The 17164-nt window shown below is 36.1% G+C and overlaps 1 protein-coding gene across 2 annotated transcripts in view; it reads right to left on the reverse strand.

Moving 5' to 3' along the window:
- GALNT1 (polypeptide N-acetylgalactosaminyltransferase 1) overlaps positions 1-17164 on the reverse strand; it is a 110028-nt gene that overhangs the window by 37708 nt on the left and 55156 nt on the right. For both annotated transcript variants that reach the window (XM_066246414.1, XM_066246415.1), the window contains 2 exons: positions 16147-16387; positions 8194-8368 (listed from right to left, as the gene is read on the reverse strand). In XM_066246414.1, coding sequence (XP_066102511.1) covers positions 8194-8368; positions 16147-16285 — 314 coding nt within the window. In that variant the 5' untranslated portion in view covers positions 16286-16387. The remainder of the gene's footprint in view (positions 1-8193; positions 8369-16146; positions 16388-17164) is intronic.

Consider the following 17164-nt stretch of genomic DNA (forward strand, 5'->3'; position numbering starts at 1 on the left):
CTCCCTTTCCCCTCTCTCAGACAGTGGCTGGGATGAGTTGAGCATCAGCACCAGATGGGGCTTGCCAGGTAGATCCTGAATGGGGTGCACGGGGGAGTCTATCTCACTATCTACCCTCCTCTCACTTAAAAAAAAGGGATATCAATATTGTATGGTTCAACCTATACAAATATATCAAATAGTTACAATAATTAGATTTATCAAACTCAGCCCATTAAAAAAAATTATTAAGAGTGAATGAAAAGCATAAAATCCAGCCAGCTAGCAAAGATACACCTAAAACAAAATCATACAGATGACTGAAAGTAAAGAAATAGAAAGAAGTAGACAGACCAGAAAAATGTTCAGCATATTAAAAGTGGTATAGCACTATCAAAACTACAGGGGAACACTGGGTTAGAAACAAACAAAAACACCATAAACTTCTTAAATGCATCCAATGTTGCATCCTTGAAAAATAAACAGAATGAGTTAGAGAAACTGTCAAAACCACAATAATAGCAGTTTTTTAAATAATGCAACATCATCATAATCTAATAGAAGACACTAAAACTGAAAGAAAAAAACCCCCAAAAGTAACAAGCTATGCAATGTCTGAGTCATCCCTGTTTCTGTACATTCCTTCTCACCTACTCAAGGTCAATACTTTTGCTATAACAGTTCCCTCTCAAATTTTCCCTCAAGGGGATGATTCCCACCAACATATAGCTATATTATGCCATATACCATTTTAAAAAGGAAAAAAGAAACCGTCTCCCTCGACTGCACGATCTACCTAGCTAACACCCCACTTCTCTCCTTTTTCCAACTATACTTCACAAGTACTGCTACATTTCCTGTCTCCACTGCTTCCCCTTCTTTGTTTCTCTTTTCTCAAGTTGATTTTATTTGAAGTCTAAGAGTTCACAAAACCAATTGCTCAGTGAGCTATCTATCACACAGCAAACATCACTCAAGTGAATAAAGAACACTGTCAATACCTTCCAAGTCCCTTCATCCTTCCTCTACACCTTTTCCTTCCTCTACAAAGGTGACCAATCACTATCCTAACAGTTAACATCATTGTTTTGCTTGTTTTGACCTTCCCAGAAACAGCCATTATTCTACATATATATTCTTGTGTGACTTTCTGCATAGTAAACGGTGAGATTCATCCATGTTGTGGCATGAAGCTATTGTTCATTTTTATTGCTGTGAATATTTATTGTATGAATATATCATGTTCAACTGTTGACAGACATTTAAGACTATTTTCAGTTTAGAACCAATACAAATAGTACTGCTATAAACATTTTTGGTTTTGTCTCCCGATGCATATGTGCAAACATTTCTGTTAGAGATACCTAGGATTGGATCTGCTGGGTCATGAATCGTTAGTATTTGGTTTTAGTAAACATTGACCTGTTTTTCAATGTCAGCATACCAATTTACACTCTCACCAACAGTGTGTGAAATGGTATTTCATTGTGGTTTTGTTTCTTGATTAAAAATAAGACTAAGCATCTTGTCAATGTTTATTGGTCACTTAGATAAACTCTTCTGTGAAGTTCAAGTCTCTCATCCATTTTTCTATTATCTTTTATTGATATGTAGGAGTTCTTTATATATTCTGGATCTGAGCATTTTGCTGGTTATGAGTACCATAAATACCTTCTCTTCTGTGACTTACCTTTTCAATATATTTTTCTTTTCACTTTTTTTAAATGAGAAAGTCTTTAATGTAGTCCCATTTATATCAAACTTTCTCTCATCTTTGGGTAATTTTTGTGTCCTCTTGAAGAAATGTTTCCCTACCGTAAGATCATAAAAATATTCTTTATATGATCTAGCAGCTTTACTGCTTTGCCTTCCTATTTACATCTGCAATAAAGCATGAAACTAATTTTTCTATGTGGTGTGAGATAAAGGTACAGTTTTAGTTTTGACCTTAATTGTATCAGGCTGACCCAGCAGTTTACTTTTTTCTTGAGAAAATCATCCTTTCCTACTGCTGCACAGTGCTACCTTTGTCCTTAACCAAGTGCTCTCCAGGGGTATGAAACTGATTATGAACTCCCTATTTTGTTTCACTGATCTGTTTGTTTATCCTGGCAACAATACCACACTATCTTAATGATTATAGTTTTCTAAGAAATCTTGGTAATTTATTATAAATCCTCAAACTTATTCTTCTATAGAATATCTGGTTCTGCCAGGTCTTTGCATTTACAGTTACATTTGTGAATCAGTTTGTCAAATGATACACACACATACAAATGTGGCTGTTTGGGAATGCACTAAATCCATAAATTAACTTGAAGAGAACCAACATTTTTATAATATTGAGCCATGCACACCCCTTAAATTTGGGGATTTCTCCATTTCTTTATGTCTTTAATTTCTCTCAATATTATAGAATTTTCTTTTTTTTCCCTTTTTAAAAAAATTTTAGTGAGAGGAGGGGAGGCAGAGAGGCAGACTGTCACATGCGCACAGACCAGGATCCACTCAGCAAGCCCACTAGGGGCCATTGCTCTGTTGCAACCAGAGCCATTCTAGCACCCGAGGTGGAGGCCATGGAGCCATCCTCAGCACCCAAAGCCAACTCGCTAGAGTCAATCAATCCCATGGCTGTGGGAGAAGAAAAGAGAAACAGAGAGAGAAAGAGAGAAGAGGAGAGAGAAGGGTAGAGAAGCAGATATCTGGTCGTCTCTCTTGTGTGCACTGACCGGGAACTGAATCCAGCACTTCCAAACACTGGGCCAATGCTCTACCGCTGAGGCAACCGGCCAGGGCTGTTTTAGAATTTTCTTTAAAGAGTTTCCTATATTTGGTATTTTCTGGTTACGTTTTAAAGTGGTATATAAAATTTGTAAATTTTCTGTTGTAAAACTGACACATAGAAATACAATTGATTTTTCTCATAAATATTTGTCATAAAATTATCAACATTGCTAAACACGTACTGATTCTAATCCTTTATCTGTAATTACTTTGGACTTGAACTGCAAGTAATAAAGTTTTATTTCTTCCTTTCCAATCCATTTAACTATTAACAGACTAATTTAAATTTTATGAAGCAGGTAGCGATCAAACTATAAGATGATAAATACCAGTACAAAAAAATTTAATATTTACTTTAGAGTATTTTTTTGCAAAATTTTACTTAACTGAAACAAAACTACCCATTACTCATTACAGAACAGTATCAAAGCTACTGAAAGTATCTGAAAAAATATAAAATCCTAAGTCTTAAAAATTACAAGCAGAGCAACTTACATACTTTCATTAAAATAACAGAGATGTGAGAAAATAAACAGAACTCTACTAAATACATAATTTTAATGTTTCCAGAATTTAATCTTGTATTAAAAGGAATAGTTTTAAAAGTGAGAGGAATTAACTTTCAGCTATTAGGTAGAGATCAAAGGGAATTCAGAGTCAGAGAACCTATTTTCAAACCCATTCAATTATTCTGGGCTATCGTGGTATCTGAGGCACTTGACAGCAGTTTGCCTCATTGGACTTAATAATTTTAAGCCAAAGTTAAAATTATTCTAAAAACTACAAAGATTAAAATGCTACTGTCATGCTAAATATCTCATAAATAATTTATATGTATAAAACTGGTATGCTGCAGGTTGTCTATATTTTTTAAAAGACAATAATGATAAAGGCTTAGTAATAAAAAATTCAATAAAGTAGCTGAAAGGATCTAGGATTTCTCCCTGGACATTAAAAAACAAAACAAAACAAGAAAAGACAAAAATATATGACACTAAAAGAACCAATTCCAGCAGTCCAATGCCTAGCTAACAGGAGTTCCCACAAGAGAAGAGACAGATGGGACAGATAACAGACATGCTCATGATGATGCACGATGGTCCAAATTTCCTACCTTTACTACCTCACCCCACTTAGTGACTTCAAGGATATTAATACAAAATGTCTTTAACCCACCACTCTACAGGAAAGAGAAGGGACAGAGGGACACAATCAGTAACATCATAGTGATGCAGACAGCAAAATGCAGGCTGAGGAAGGATTCAAGACACTCTATGTCAAATAATAAACTGTAAGGGGAAAAAAGAGGATGGAGAGGGAACGTGCAGGTTGAAAAAGGATTTAAAGGTTGCACCAGTTGCAATATGTAGATCTTATTTGGATCCTGATGCAAACATATAAAAAGAAAAAAGAAAAATACATGACATGACTAGGGCAACTTGAACAATAACTGGGTATTTCAAGTTATTAAGAAATCACTGTTGGTATTTTTTACCTATGAAAATGGTGCCATGATATTTCTTCTTTTTTTTTTTTTTGAGTCCTTATCTTTCAGAGATACATACTGAAATATTTCCCAGTATTTGCCTGGACTGGAAAATCCACTTCTAATTTCACTCAGCCCATTAATCACAAAGGGCCAAAACCATAGTGCTGCTCCTGTCATGTCAGCTAGCTACCCCAGAGCCAGTGACCCAAGTAAGAGTAAAAGATCAAGTTGGAAACCATAGCATATTTTATAACCTAATCCTGAAAGTGACACTCCATCACTTGTACTGTCTTCTACTGATCATACAAACCAACTCTAGTACAACACAGAAAGAGACTATGCAGATTTCAAAGCAAGAGGTAAGAGATTGTTGGAGGACATCTTAACACAAGACTGTTAAGAATTATTGAAAAAGGTGATGAATATATGATGGTTCATTATACTATTATCTCTATTTTTGTATACATTTGATATTTTCCATAATAAAATGTTTAAAAAAAGGGTACTAGCACAGAGATGGAGTAAGGTTTAAAAGGTTACTTAGAGGCAGTGGTGCCTTTGTGTCCCCTTCTTTCCCACAAGCAGCACTGTCCCTCCAAGACCCAGTGGTCGGGCAGAAGGACTGTGTATTAACAGCTTGCACAAAACAGAGGTTTTTCAAGTACGAGTAGTCCTTATCAAGTCTGAAATTCAGTGTACAAGCATATGTGTTACACTGTTTAAACTCTTCATAACATCAATGAAGTTGTTCACTGTCCAAAAACTGGTCACTTCTAATACACTTAAAATCTATTAATTAATAAAAGTATCTTTAAAAAACATTTAAAGATTAAAATATAAATGCCTAATAAAATGTGTTAAGAGTAGTTATGCGCTCAATGAAATTATTAAAATTACAAAAAGTAACTACAAGAAACAGTAATAGTTGAAGCTCTTTTTAATATAGACACTATTAAAATTTTAACTGTAGGCTTCCCTGAAGAGTCTAGCTCTCTTCAATAAATCCTAAATTGTTCAGGAAAGTATACACATCTTGTAAAGATCTAAGATTACAGTGAAACTTCTGTTGACTGATCTCCACTTACCCAATTTGCTACGCCGATACTCTCCATCCCCTCACTCTGTCTTACACGCACAATTATAATGTTATCTTATTTTGACTCATTCACAGCTCTGCCATGCAGTAACTATGATTATTTTTGCTTTCTCTGAACAACTTTTAAGAGCTTTCCCTGGAGTTAATGATCATTTGAGTTTTTTCCTTGCTATGGTTTTCTATGTATTTATTTGTAATTCAAACCCAAACTCTCCATCAATTGTCTAAATCTCTTCTAAAAACATTTGGTTGTATCAGATATAATTTCAACAACATCTTGAAGCTCTACTGGAGTGCGTTTTTGCACCTGCTCTTATCTGGACTGGTTGCCTTTCTCCTTGCACAACTCTCACCAGGGCTCTCCCTTCACCATCCTCCAGGCATTCCCAACATATCTCATACATGTTGGATCTCCTGTCTTCCACATCTTGTGTCCTTCTTTTCTTTGGTTTAAGTCAGGAATAGTCAACCTTTTTAACCTACCGTCCACTTTTGTATCTCTGTTAGTAGTAAAATTTTCTAACTGCCCACCGGTTCCACAGTAATGGTGATTTATAAAGTAGGGAAGTACCTTTACTTTATAAAATTTATAAAGCAGAGTTACAGCAAGTTAAAGCATATAATAATAATTACTTACCAAGTACTTCATGTCGGATTTTCGCTAAGTTTGGCAGAATAAATCTTTATAAAACAACTTACTATAGTTAAATCTATCTTTTTATTTATACTTGGGTTGCTCCGCTACCACCCACCATGAAAGCTGGCGCACCCACTAGTGGGCGGTAGGGACCAGGTTGACTACCACTGGTTTAAGTCCTTATTTGGTAGAGCACTCTTTCCAGTAACTTCCCGAGAAAAGATGTGTGTGGCAGTTCAATGTTTTCAGACCTTGCATTTCTAAAAAAGTCTTTATTTAACCTGTGCATTTGATTGTAAGTTAGAATGAATATAAAATTCTAAGTTGGAAACTATTTTCCTTTAGAACTTTGCTCCTTTGTTTCCAGAGCTACTGCTAAGTTTGAAAACATTCCACTTAATAATCTTTTGTGATCCGCTTTCTTCACTAGAGAAACCTATATAGTTTCTCTATTTAAAAAAAGTTATGTCTTCTGGGTAGGAGGATCCCCAGTGTTCTAAAATTCATAATGCTTTGGGTGCAGTCTATTTTCATCTCTTGTCCTGAAAATGTGATGAGCTCTTTCCTAAAAATAGTCCAGTTCTAGAAATTTTTGTAGATAAATCCCCCATTTTTTTTGTTCTCTTTAAGACTCCTATTAATCAAATATTAATCCTCTATTGTCACTCCAATTTCATATGCTTTTACTATTGCCCATCACTTTGTTTCTTTGATCCATTTTCATGGAAGATTTCCTCCCAACCTGCTACTGAATTTGTTGCTTCTTCTCCTCTTCTTTTTTTTTTTTAAATTATAAGAGCTCTTTTTGATTCTCTCAGTGTATCTTTTTAATAGTATCCTATTCTTGTTTTGTATGGTTGTAATATATTTTCTTATATTATTGAGATTATTAATTATTTCTTTTTAAGTAGTCTTCTCCCTGAATAGTCTTTGATTCATCCAAGTTGTAGTTTGTTTGCTTTGAACTATCCTTTTCATGTTTGAGGCCTTTCCTATGATATCTAGTATTCCTTGGTTATGTTATAAAAATGGAAGATCAACAAGTTGAATATAAGCTCTTAGATTGTGCCATAAATTGCAGAATCTCCGATATTAGTGTCTGTGTGTTTTTTTCTAAGGCTAGTCCAATTCTATTGAGAAAGATCCTCCAATCTCTTGCCTGAACAGGATGGCATGGATGCTGGCATTAATGGGAGCTATAGATGGCACGGTACCTAGGGGTCTTGGCAATGTTTATGTTCACTTAACCCACCTGTTTTTGTACAGTTCCCTTGCTTTTAACTGGACCTATTGTTCTCTGGTCCAGATACTTTGTACTACCTTCTTCCTTTGGAGCAAGTGGTCTGTTATATTGCTAGTAAGAGTGTAAATTGGTGCAACCATCTCGGAAATTGGAAAGATGTCTGGCAGCATGTGCTAAAGCTATAGAAACATATACTCTATTCCTTTCCCCCAATACATATAAAATATATAGAAATGACAGCTTAAGTCTATCAGAAAAGATATATAAAAAATATCACAACAGCTAATTCCTAAGAGTCAAAAGTGGAAGCAACCCAAATGTCTACTGATGTATAAATAAACTACAGTATAGCCACATTAACAAACCATTATACTGCAATGGAAAAGCATAAATTTCTGATATATGCAAAAACATGAATTTTAAAGACAAAAGAATATATACTGTGGATCTATTTATAAAAAGTTCAAAAAAAGGACAAAATTAATATATGGTCAAAACAAAGGCTGCCTCTCAGGGTGGCAGTACTGACTAGAAAGGAACATAACAGGACTTTCAGGGATGATGCAAATGTTCTATATCTTGATTTGGATGACAGGTATATATAAAAATTTAGTAATCTGTATACTTACAATTGTATACTTCACTATTTTAAGTTACAGAAAACTTTAAAGACTCTTTTTCAAAAAGTTAATAATATGAATTCTTTGGCAACAATGAAGTTTAAAACCTCCTACCATCTTAATCTATTAAAATAAATACTTCCCAAACCTCAAATACAGAGTCCTAATGATCAATAGTAACTTGAGGTATTATTTTATCAGCATTTAATTATTTTTAAGTGGGATAAGTAGTAAATTAGTGAGATTCACTTCAGGAACAATCAACACTAACATGCACTTTATTAGGAATTCAGAACATACTTTTCATTCCAATTAAATACTACCAGGACCATCCTAAGTACTTACCCTTCTAATCTAACATCTGGTAAAGATCTGTTGAGTGCAATCATTTCACTTGCCATTAAATTGAACTGATTGATTTTAAACATCTCTTTCATCTTTTCTTGATCCTCTTTAGGAATGACGACTGGTTTCCCCATTTCTCCAGGACCTTCATGAGGCTTTTGTACTGGCTCTAGAACTAAGAATAAGAAGGAAACTTTAACTAACAATTTTATAGCAATCAATTCATATTTCTGTTTAATAACATTTGAGTTTAAACCGTGCCCTCAACGAGAGCCGTTTCTGAGCCCACCCTCTCAGAGTGGCACCTCCTAGAAGCCGCCCTGCCCTTGACGTCACACCACTGTCATGACTTAAGACCTTCTCACCTTGCACCACTCACCTGAATCACTGCATTGCCTTGGCACACCCACCTCAAATATTGTTACCACATTAACCTCCCTAAAAGCATTAGGCTTAATTGTTATTTCCATGGTCTCCAGAAGTCCAATCTTTTTAATGTGAAATTTAGCCGAACTTGCCAAACAAACCACCTTCTAGGCCTTCTACCCCCTCTCCCCAGTACTCCATCCTCAGCCAAATAAGAACTCACTACTTCCCCCCAAATATGCCCCATGTTTTTGTGTTTTGGGGCCTTCGCTCACACAGGTTCCTCCCTTGGCATCTCCTACCCACTCCTAGCTCTGCAATACGGAACACCGATTTGTCTCTCAAGGCCCAGCTAAAACAGCTTCTCCTGTCCACAGCTTTTATCTGTCTGCTTACTGCTCTTGACTACCACATTTCATCTACTGCTCTTATATCTCTGATCAACTGCTGTTTCTTAATGATTGCTAAACCTGCCTTATCAGCCCCCTAAAACTAGGTTATGATCTCTTTTTAGCTGGGTTTTTTGATTCATTCATGTAACTTCAGTGGAGTTTAGAATAGTGTCTTATACGAGTTTTATCATTATGTGCTGAACTGGTATGTGAGTAAAAGTGCTATTCAAAATAAGTCAAAATGCAATCCTCGAATTTGTAACAGTATACATTACAATAGCACCATGCAAGGTGGAGCATCATTAAAGAGAATTCTAATCAGAAGTAATGTTATATCTTGATACATACATAAAGAGTAGTATTCCAGATCAGCAATCCCCAAATCTCATTCTTTGTTATATGCTTTTGAGATGTTAAAAACATTCTAAGAAGAACAGGTTCTACAATGTATTAAATTTGGATAAAAGTGTGTTAAACTTCCTATCTAAAAGGGACAGATAGATATACAATGAGGTGAGGACAATAATGCAGTAACAATATCTGTTTGGGACATTACTTCTTCTTTTAACTGAAGGTTTTATTCTCCTGTAGTTTTTCTCTACACATCCCCAAAAAATCTCTGCACAAAAAGAGAGAAATCAAGGCAGCAGACAAACCATCTCTCTTTGGCCAGACTTCATCTGCCCAAGAACAGCACTAATTGGTAAAGCTGACCTATAGGAAGATTGTTTCAGACAATGGTACAAAGCAACCTACCAATAAAAAAGCTGCAGCATATGTGAAATTATTCATTGTGTCTTTAACAACTTTGTCTGGAATATAAAAATCTATTTTATAGAACCATCAAGAAAAATATGTCATACAATAACTTCCCTTATTCTCAGCATAAACTGTGATTTTAGGAGGGACCTGAAAATATTAGAAAATAACTTTAAAAATTATAGAAAACTCATGTAATATATTTTTTAAAACAAATCCTGCCTAATGTTTACTCAGCAAATAAACTCTTTAAAGGCTGAAAAAAATTTTAAGTTGTCATACTTATTCTCAATAACAAGTATAATAAAAACTATCATACAAGTAACAGAGGTATAATGCCCATGTAAGCTTTTAAAACTATAACAATTATAAAACTCTTAGAATTAATTCTACTCATTTATCTGTCTTGGAAAATAAAGAGCAATCAACAGATTTGAGGATTGGGATGTTCAGGGGTCAACAGAAAGCAGCAGAGTTTTGGAAGTGACAGTTATCTTTTGTGTGTGGCAAAGGTAACGTTAAGAGTAGGTGGGAGACATCTAGTGACCCTGATTATAAATATTCTTCAGTTATCTCTGCCCTGTTTTAGTATAAGATGATGCTTTAAGCAAAAGTTAGAATGAAACATGTTCATCCTGCTCAATTTTGAACATCCTGCTCAGTTACGAGAATACCATCTATATTATATTCATCTATAATATATTTTTCCAGGAGAAAAAGGGGAGACACTGAATCTGATCAAGCCTCTGAACCTATCCATGAACTCAGAAGGACTTGATAAAGAACACTAAAGGGATGCAAATCTTGACTGTGGGAAACTGGGAAAAAAGAACCCAATTTCTTCAATAATAACCAAAAGCTGGGGGGGGGTACTCATGTATACATGCCACAAGACTAGCCTTGAGTTGACAACTGTTGAAGCCAACTGATGGGTAAATGGGAATGACATTTTTTATTTTTTCTACTTTTATTTTATTTTGAAAATTGCCATGGGATTAGGGGAGCATGTAGGAGGACTCAAGGAATTATTACTATAAGAACTTAGTAAATATAAATTGTATTCCTTATTGCATAAGAGACTATATGACCAGATAGTTAAAAGCTTGCCCATCACTGTAAAGTAAAAACTCTTGAGATCTTAAAGAAGCAGGCAAAACTGCTTCTTTACAATTCTGTTGCTGCAATGTTTTACATATTTGATCACCGGGTACTTAGCAATAATCTGAATATCTAATATAGTGCCCACACTATATACTTTAACCTTCTGAAACACATGAGATTTCACAGCCACATTTAAAATTACAATTAATTAAAAATTATATGACTACTTCATGACTTACAGAATCTAACAGAATACTCTAATTTAGAAATTACAGTATCCTAAAAAATTAAATGGACTAGTTAACTACTTTTCTTTTGCAAAGAGGCCAGGATAAAATGTATGTGGTTAGTAAATATTTTTACTATTAATGCACTTGCAGTATAAAGAAGCAACTAATAAAAAAGAGGGTCAGCATTAACTTTACCTGTATTCTACTTAGCAGTATTTTATGTAAATTAAAAGTGAATTCAGTGAAATTTTTGACAGTTACTAAAATGGGGTTTGGATATCATCAATTTCCTAAAGTAAAAAAAAATTTTTTTCTTGGCAGAAAATTTTACATGCAGATCATGTCTAAAATCAAATCAAGTTTGATAAGGGAATTAGTCCAAGCTTTTATGTAAGAACAAAGATATTTTATACTTCAGTTTAACTTCATTCATACAACAATGTAAAGAGGTTTCATATGTTAGAAAACTTAATTACCAAGAAAACTACAGGTTCCTTCTGTATGACACTAAATAAAATTAATGTATACAAACCACATTACATACTTTTGAAGATACTTTAATAAATCTTACAAATCACTAACATATTTTTCTCATGGAAGTAGTATAAAGCAGTGGTCCCCAACCTTTTTTGGGCCACAGACCGGTTTAATGTCAGAAAATATTTTCATAAGAATAATAAATCTATTCTACTTAAAAACAGAACACCTTTATTCACAATATACAGAACATAATTTGGTAAATTTCCCTAAATTGGCACTGTAAAACAGTTCAACAAATGTTCAGAAATGAGATCCTTACACTACTGAAACAATTACTCTGGAGTGTTACATCTGCTCATTGTTTTGTTTTTCTTTTTTATTTGTTTTGGTTTTTCAAATGCCATAGAAAATGAAGATCCTGGAGACCTTATTTATGTATTGTACCAAAGGAGACTTACATTCTTCTCGGAGGTCACTGAGCATACTTGCAAATTCCACTAAGAACGTCCAAATCCTTAGTACCATTACCAAGCCATGCTCTTGCAACATCTTAGTCACAGGTCTTTGCAGACACCACAGCAATTCCTCACCTACTGAGAACTTGAATAATCTCGGCGCTCTGAGTTACCTGGGACCTCCCAGCTCCCACTGCACTGAAACTTCACACTAGAGCAGATTTTTCAAACTTCTTGCTTAGCATCAACAGTCTCCCTTCCCTGTCAACCCTTAAGGCTCACAGATCACAATGGGAAACAGGCTCTAAGGCCCCTGTCTGGGTACACTGGCCTTTCAAATCCTTCCCGGTCAGCTGCTTGCTCACCTCACCTCTGGCTTCCTGCTCAGTTCTCTCCTTCTCCCATTGCTGAACCCTGCTCAGTCTGCCCTATCCACACCTGACACCCCCAGGCTATCAAGTTTCTTTCTGTCTCATCTCAACACAGAGCTCCCATCTACCTCAGACTTACCGGGAACCCAAATCTGGCTCTTCCCTAGAGCCCACAAACGCATCACCTTTTCAGTGAGAACTGCTCGCTGTCCTTTTCCCACGAGGTAAATACGCCATCTCAGAGCTCCTTGTTACTTCCAGACCATTTCTCCTTGACTCTGTACTTCAGCACTTGTATAGAAGCTGCTACTTCTTTTCTTTGGTACTCATGCCTCTTGTGGTTTTCAAATCTGTATTAACCTAGAATCCTCTTGAAGGATAATCCTTTTCTTACGGTTTTGATATCCCAGTCTCATCTGCTGAATATCTGTTCTTTCAAGTATTGCTTCTTTGCCTTACATTTTAAATCTTTCCCTAAACATATATAAAAAAAACATACACAGAAAACCAACCTTAGCTCCATTCCTTCAACAATTTTACTACCCCATCTGTCCATGTAAAAGTCCCTAAAAGAAGAAGCTGCACACCTCCACTACGTCCCTGGTGCCTCAAGTCTGCGGGCACTGAAACAGTGCTTGCCAGGGTCACCGGAAATCCCAATCCAAACACACCAGGAACACCAGGTCTTCAGCTCAAGCAAAATCTCTGAACAAACACCACTCCTGGCTTTCCATGACCTCGCTCACTCTGGCTTCTTCTCTCAGTTCCTGACAAGCCTCTCTTCCTTCCCTGACCCTCCAAGATGCTCTCCAACACTGGGTCTCTCTCTTCTAACTCTACCTACGTAACCAGTGCAGTCTCTTGTACAGACCAGGCTTAACTTTCTGCCACCTATGTGCCCCCAACCACTCTCTACCACAGAACTCTCCACCAGCACCTCATAGTTCAATAGCCACAGCAATATAGGCAACCACCTGCTCATCAAAGCTGCTCTGCCTCTGGGGACCCCGCCTTGCATCAGTTCATCTACACGGGGGACCTGGGAGTCACCTTGGACTTACATTCAGTGGCTCTCTAAATTATGTAAATTCCACTAATTACATGCTCCTCATACATTTTATTTTCTCTTTCCCACCAGTGTCATTTCGGTGTAGGCTCCAAGAACTGCTCTAAATGTTCACAACTACCTCACAACTGGTCTCTGCTGTCTTGTTCTCTTCTAGTACATCAGCCACATGACCACCACTTCTGAAAGTCTGATCCCACCAGGTTCCTTACTCCCTTTTTAAAAATCTTCATGGCATGCCACTGCCTACAGGATGAAGTCCAAAACCCTCAGCATGCCACATGGGCCTTTGGTGACGTGGCCCCTGCTAACCTCCAAGCTTCCTCTGTGCTTTCCCCACATTTCCTATCCATCAACTCTGTTCTCGCACTTGCTTATCTTGCACATGCTCCTTTCCTTTGTTCAGAAGGTATCCTTACCCATCAAACCTAACGAACATCTGTTCATCTATATCACTCAACTTCAGTATTCCTTCCCGCACCTTCCCAGACGCCCAAGGCCTTCCTTCCTTTCTGCTCTTACGCAATCTCTAGTATGCTATTTATTATATCCATATCCTACTATTATTCTCTCTCTCCGATTGGACTGTGAGCTCCCCAAAGGAAGAAATTTCGTCTTTTTTTTGTTAGTGTTGAACTGTCTATTACTAGCACCTATTACATTGCCCAGCACAAATTAGAGTTTCAAAAACATCTGCCAAGTGGATCTTCACGCACTACAGGTCCCGTTCTCTTACTTCCATGCGTTTGCATTTAAGATAGAACACCATGAGCTCCCACCATAAAGAGCAATGAATTAGGGTGAGGAGAGTTAATCCGTTCTCTTTGGGAAAAAACTACCCTAGTCTCTTACTGATGAATGGTAATACCTGCCCTTTGATTTAAATGTGGATATGATGTACAGAGATGTGATGCAGAACTGGGCACCTGACACCTGTATCATTTTGTTGACCAGTGTCACCCCAATAAATTCAATTAAAAAAATCAAATAGCCAGAAGAAGAAAAATGTGGACAGAGCTATAGCTCTAATAACCGTCCAGGAAACAGTATTCTGTCATTCAACAGTTACTAAACAACAGGGCCAAAGAGTAAACCAAGAAAATAAGCAAACAGGCTGACTTTGAATAGAAATATATTTTATTAAAACTTATGGGAAAAATGAAATTTATTTTTTTAATATTTTAAAGTTATTGATTTTAGAGAAGAAGGGAAAAAGAAAAAGACACAAACATCGACCTGTTCCTGTATGTGCTCTGACCAGGGATTAAACCAACAACCTCTGCCTATCAGAACAATGCTCTAACTAACTGAGCTATTTGGCCAGGGTGGGAAATTGAAATTTTAAAAGTTAGGGATTAGCCTAGGGCAGAGGTCAGGAACCTTTTTGGCTGAGAGAACCAGGAACGCCACATATTTTAAAATGTAATTCCATGAGAGCCATACAACAACCTGTGTACTTACGCATTATCCAATAAAAATTTGGTGTTGTCCCGAGGACAGCTGTGATTGGCTCCAGCCACCCTCAACCATGAACATGAACGGTAGGAAATGAATTGATTGTAATACATGAGAATGTTTTATATTTTTAACGTTATTTTTTTTTATTAAAAGATTTGTCTGTGAGCCAGATGCAGCCATCAAAAGAGCCACATCTGGCTCGTGAGCCATAGGTTCCCAACCCCTGGTCTAGGTGTTAGTAGAGTCCAGTGCTGGCAACTGAGGCTATTTTTAGGCAAATTTCCGAAGATGAAATAAACAGAACTTGTTATACAATCCAATCTATAAAAATTACAGTAAGTAGGCACAGTTACCAATACAAATAAATAATTTTAGATTATAAATTTTAGGGAACCAGTTCCCTCAATATAAACTATAAAATATTTAAGTGTAGCTACCCAAATAAGACTTATGTTAAATAGTAATCATTTATACATAATTTCTGAAAACAGAATTACTGTAGAGCCAAATATTCTATAAATAATCCAAGTTCAGAGCCCAGAACAGCTAAATTACTGACTCACAATGCAAAGACATTTTTATTATGTTTCGTTTTTTTTAAATAAAGGAAGCATTTGTTTGCTCAATACAAACTGAGTATTCCTAGTGTCCTCTGCCAAAAACGTCAGTCCGTCCTACCCAGAGTCTCCACATTCATTTCCTTTCCTTCCCACCCAGACATGCTGTGTTCCCACTGCAGCCCCCTCCGTAGCCTCACCTTTCAAAAGCCTGCCCTCGGGCGTTAACTGGAGCTATCTACAGCATATCTACAAAGTTCCTGCTTTCATCAAGAGAATTCTCCAGGTCACATCCATCTAGAACGATTTCTTCCCTTAGAACTGAGATGGGAAGGTAGGAGAAATATCTTTTGATACTTGATAATGTAATTTTAATTCTCCACTCAGCATTATGGCATGAGACTAATCTGTAAAATTCTGATGAGTCCAACTATAAGATTCCTTGTATAATTTGGTAACATAACTTCCAGCTAATTAACTACATTTAACACTGAACACAAAATTAAATTTAGTAATTCTATACATGATAGTTTAATACTTTTAACTACTGGAAGAACCCATTAGAGAACTGTTAGAAATATGATCATCTTATATAAGAAAACAGGGATTATTATTAATCTAAAAAATATTAAAATTTTATAGTATCCAAATTAGTTAACAACAAAAAACCAGTGACATACTTATCAAAATGAGCATTTTATTATAAAATGTCACTCACCATCCCCAGCAGGAAGTCCTCTCTCCTTTTTTACATCACATTTGTTGCATTCACTGAAGTAAAGCAGCAGGAACATATCCAAGAGTACCCAAATCAAGGAGGTGGCTAGGACCACCTTGCAATATGCAAATTTTCTCATGGCACTTTAAGTCAATGCAAAATTTTAAAATATATATATATAAATATACAAAGATCATGAAAAATTTTCCAATCCAGTTTCATCAGCAATCACATTCATAACCTATAGAGAGAAAAAGAAAATAAATTAACTTAAAATTTTAGAATGTAGAAAATGAATTGCAACAAAGAATAATATACATATGAAATTTTACTATGGAGACTAAGTTTATAAATCAAACTTAGAAAGATATTTGTAAAATACATAAAAGTTAATAGTATCAAGGATATACAAATAAGTCGTACAAATCAATACACAACAGCCCAGCAGGAAAATAAGCAGAGGATATAACAGGCACTTTGTAGAAAGTAAACCTGAATAGCCAATAAACATGTAGAAAAGTGCTCAATTCACTATAAGTAGGAAAATATAGATTAAAACAACAGTGACCTACTATCTCATATCCATCAAACAGCCGGGGCTTAGCTGCCTTCTACTCAATTACTACAATGCTAAAGCAGTGCTAAGCCACTGATGACTATAGGAATTTAAGAATCTAGTGATTCCCAGTCTGTTTCAACCACTCATATTCAGTTCTCAAGGCCTAAAGATTAATACGGGTTCTCCTAGGAGCCTGTACTATAGAGGTTTATTGGGCTCACTCTTGTCCCTCTGACCCATTGAATCCTATTTCAAAAATGCTAGTCACCAGCCATTAAAAAACAAACATGGAAATCATACTGGAAGGAAAAAGGGTATCATAAGGTCTGAGACCTAGTGTTGGCTCTGCCAGTAACTTTACAGATTTCCCTGATCTTTAGTTTCCATTTCCCACCCATACCCCACACCTCCATCTGTTGAAATATGAGAAAATAACTTGAGGAACTGTCACAAAATTTG

Source organism: Saccopteryx bilineata, chromosome 11 (genome assembly GCF_036850765.1).
Source record: "Saccopteryx bilineata isolate mSacBil1 chromosome 11, mSacBil1_pri_phased_curated, whole genome shotgun sequence".
In the NCBI taxonomy this organism is placed as follows: domain Eukaryota; kingdom Metazoa; phylum Chordata; class Mammalia; order Chiroptera; family Emballonuridae; genus Saccopteryx; species Saccopteryx bilineata.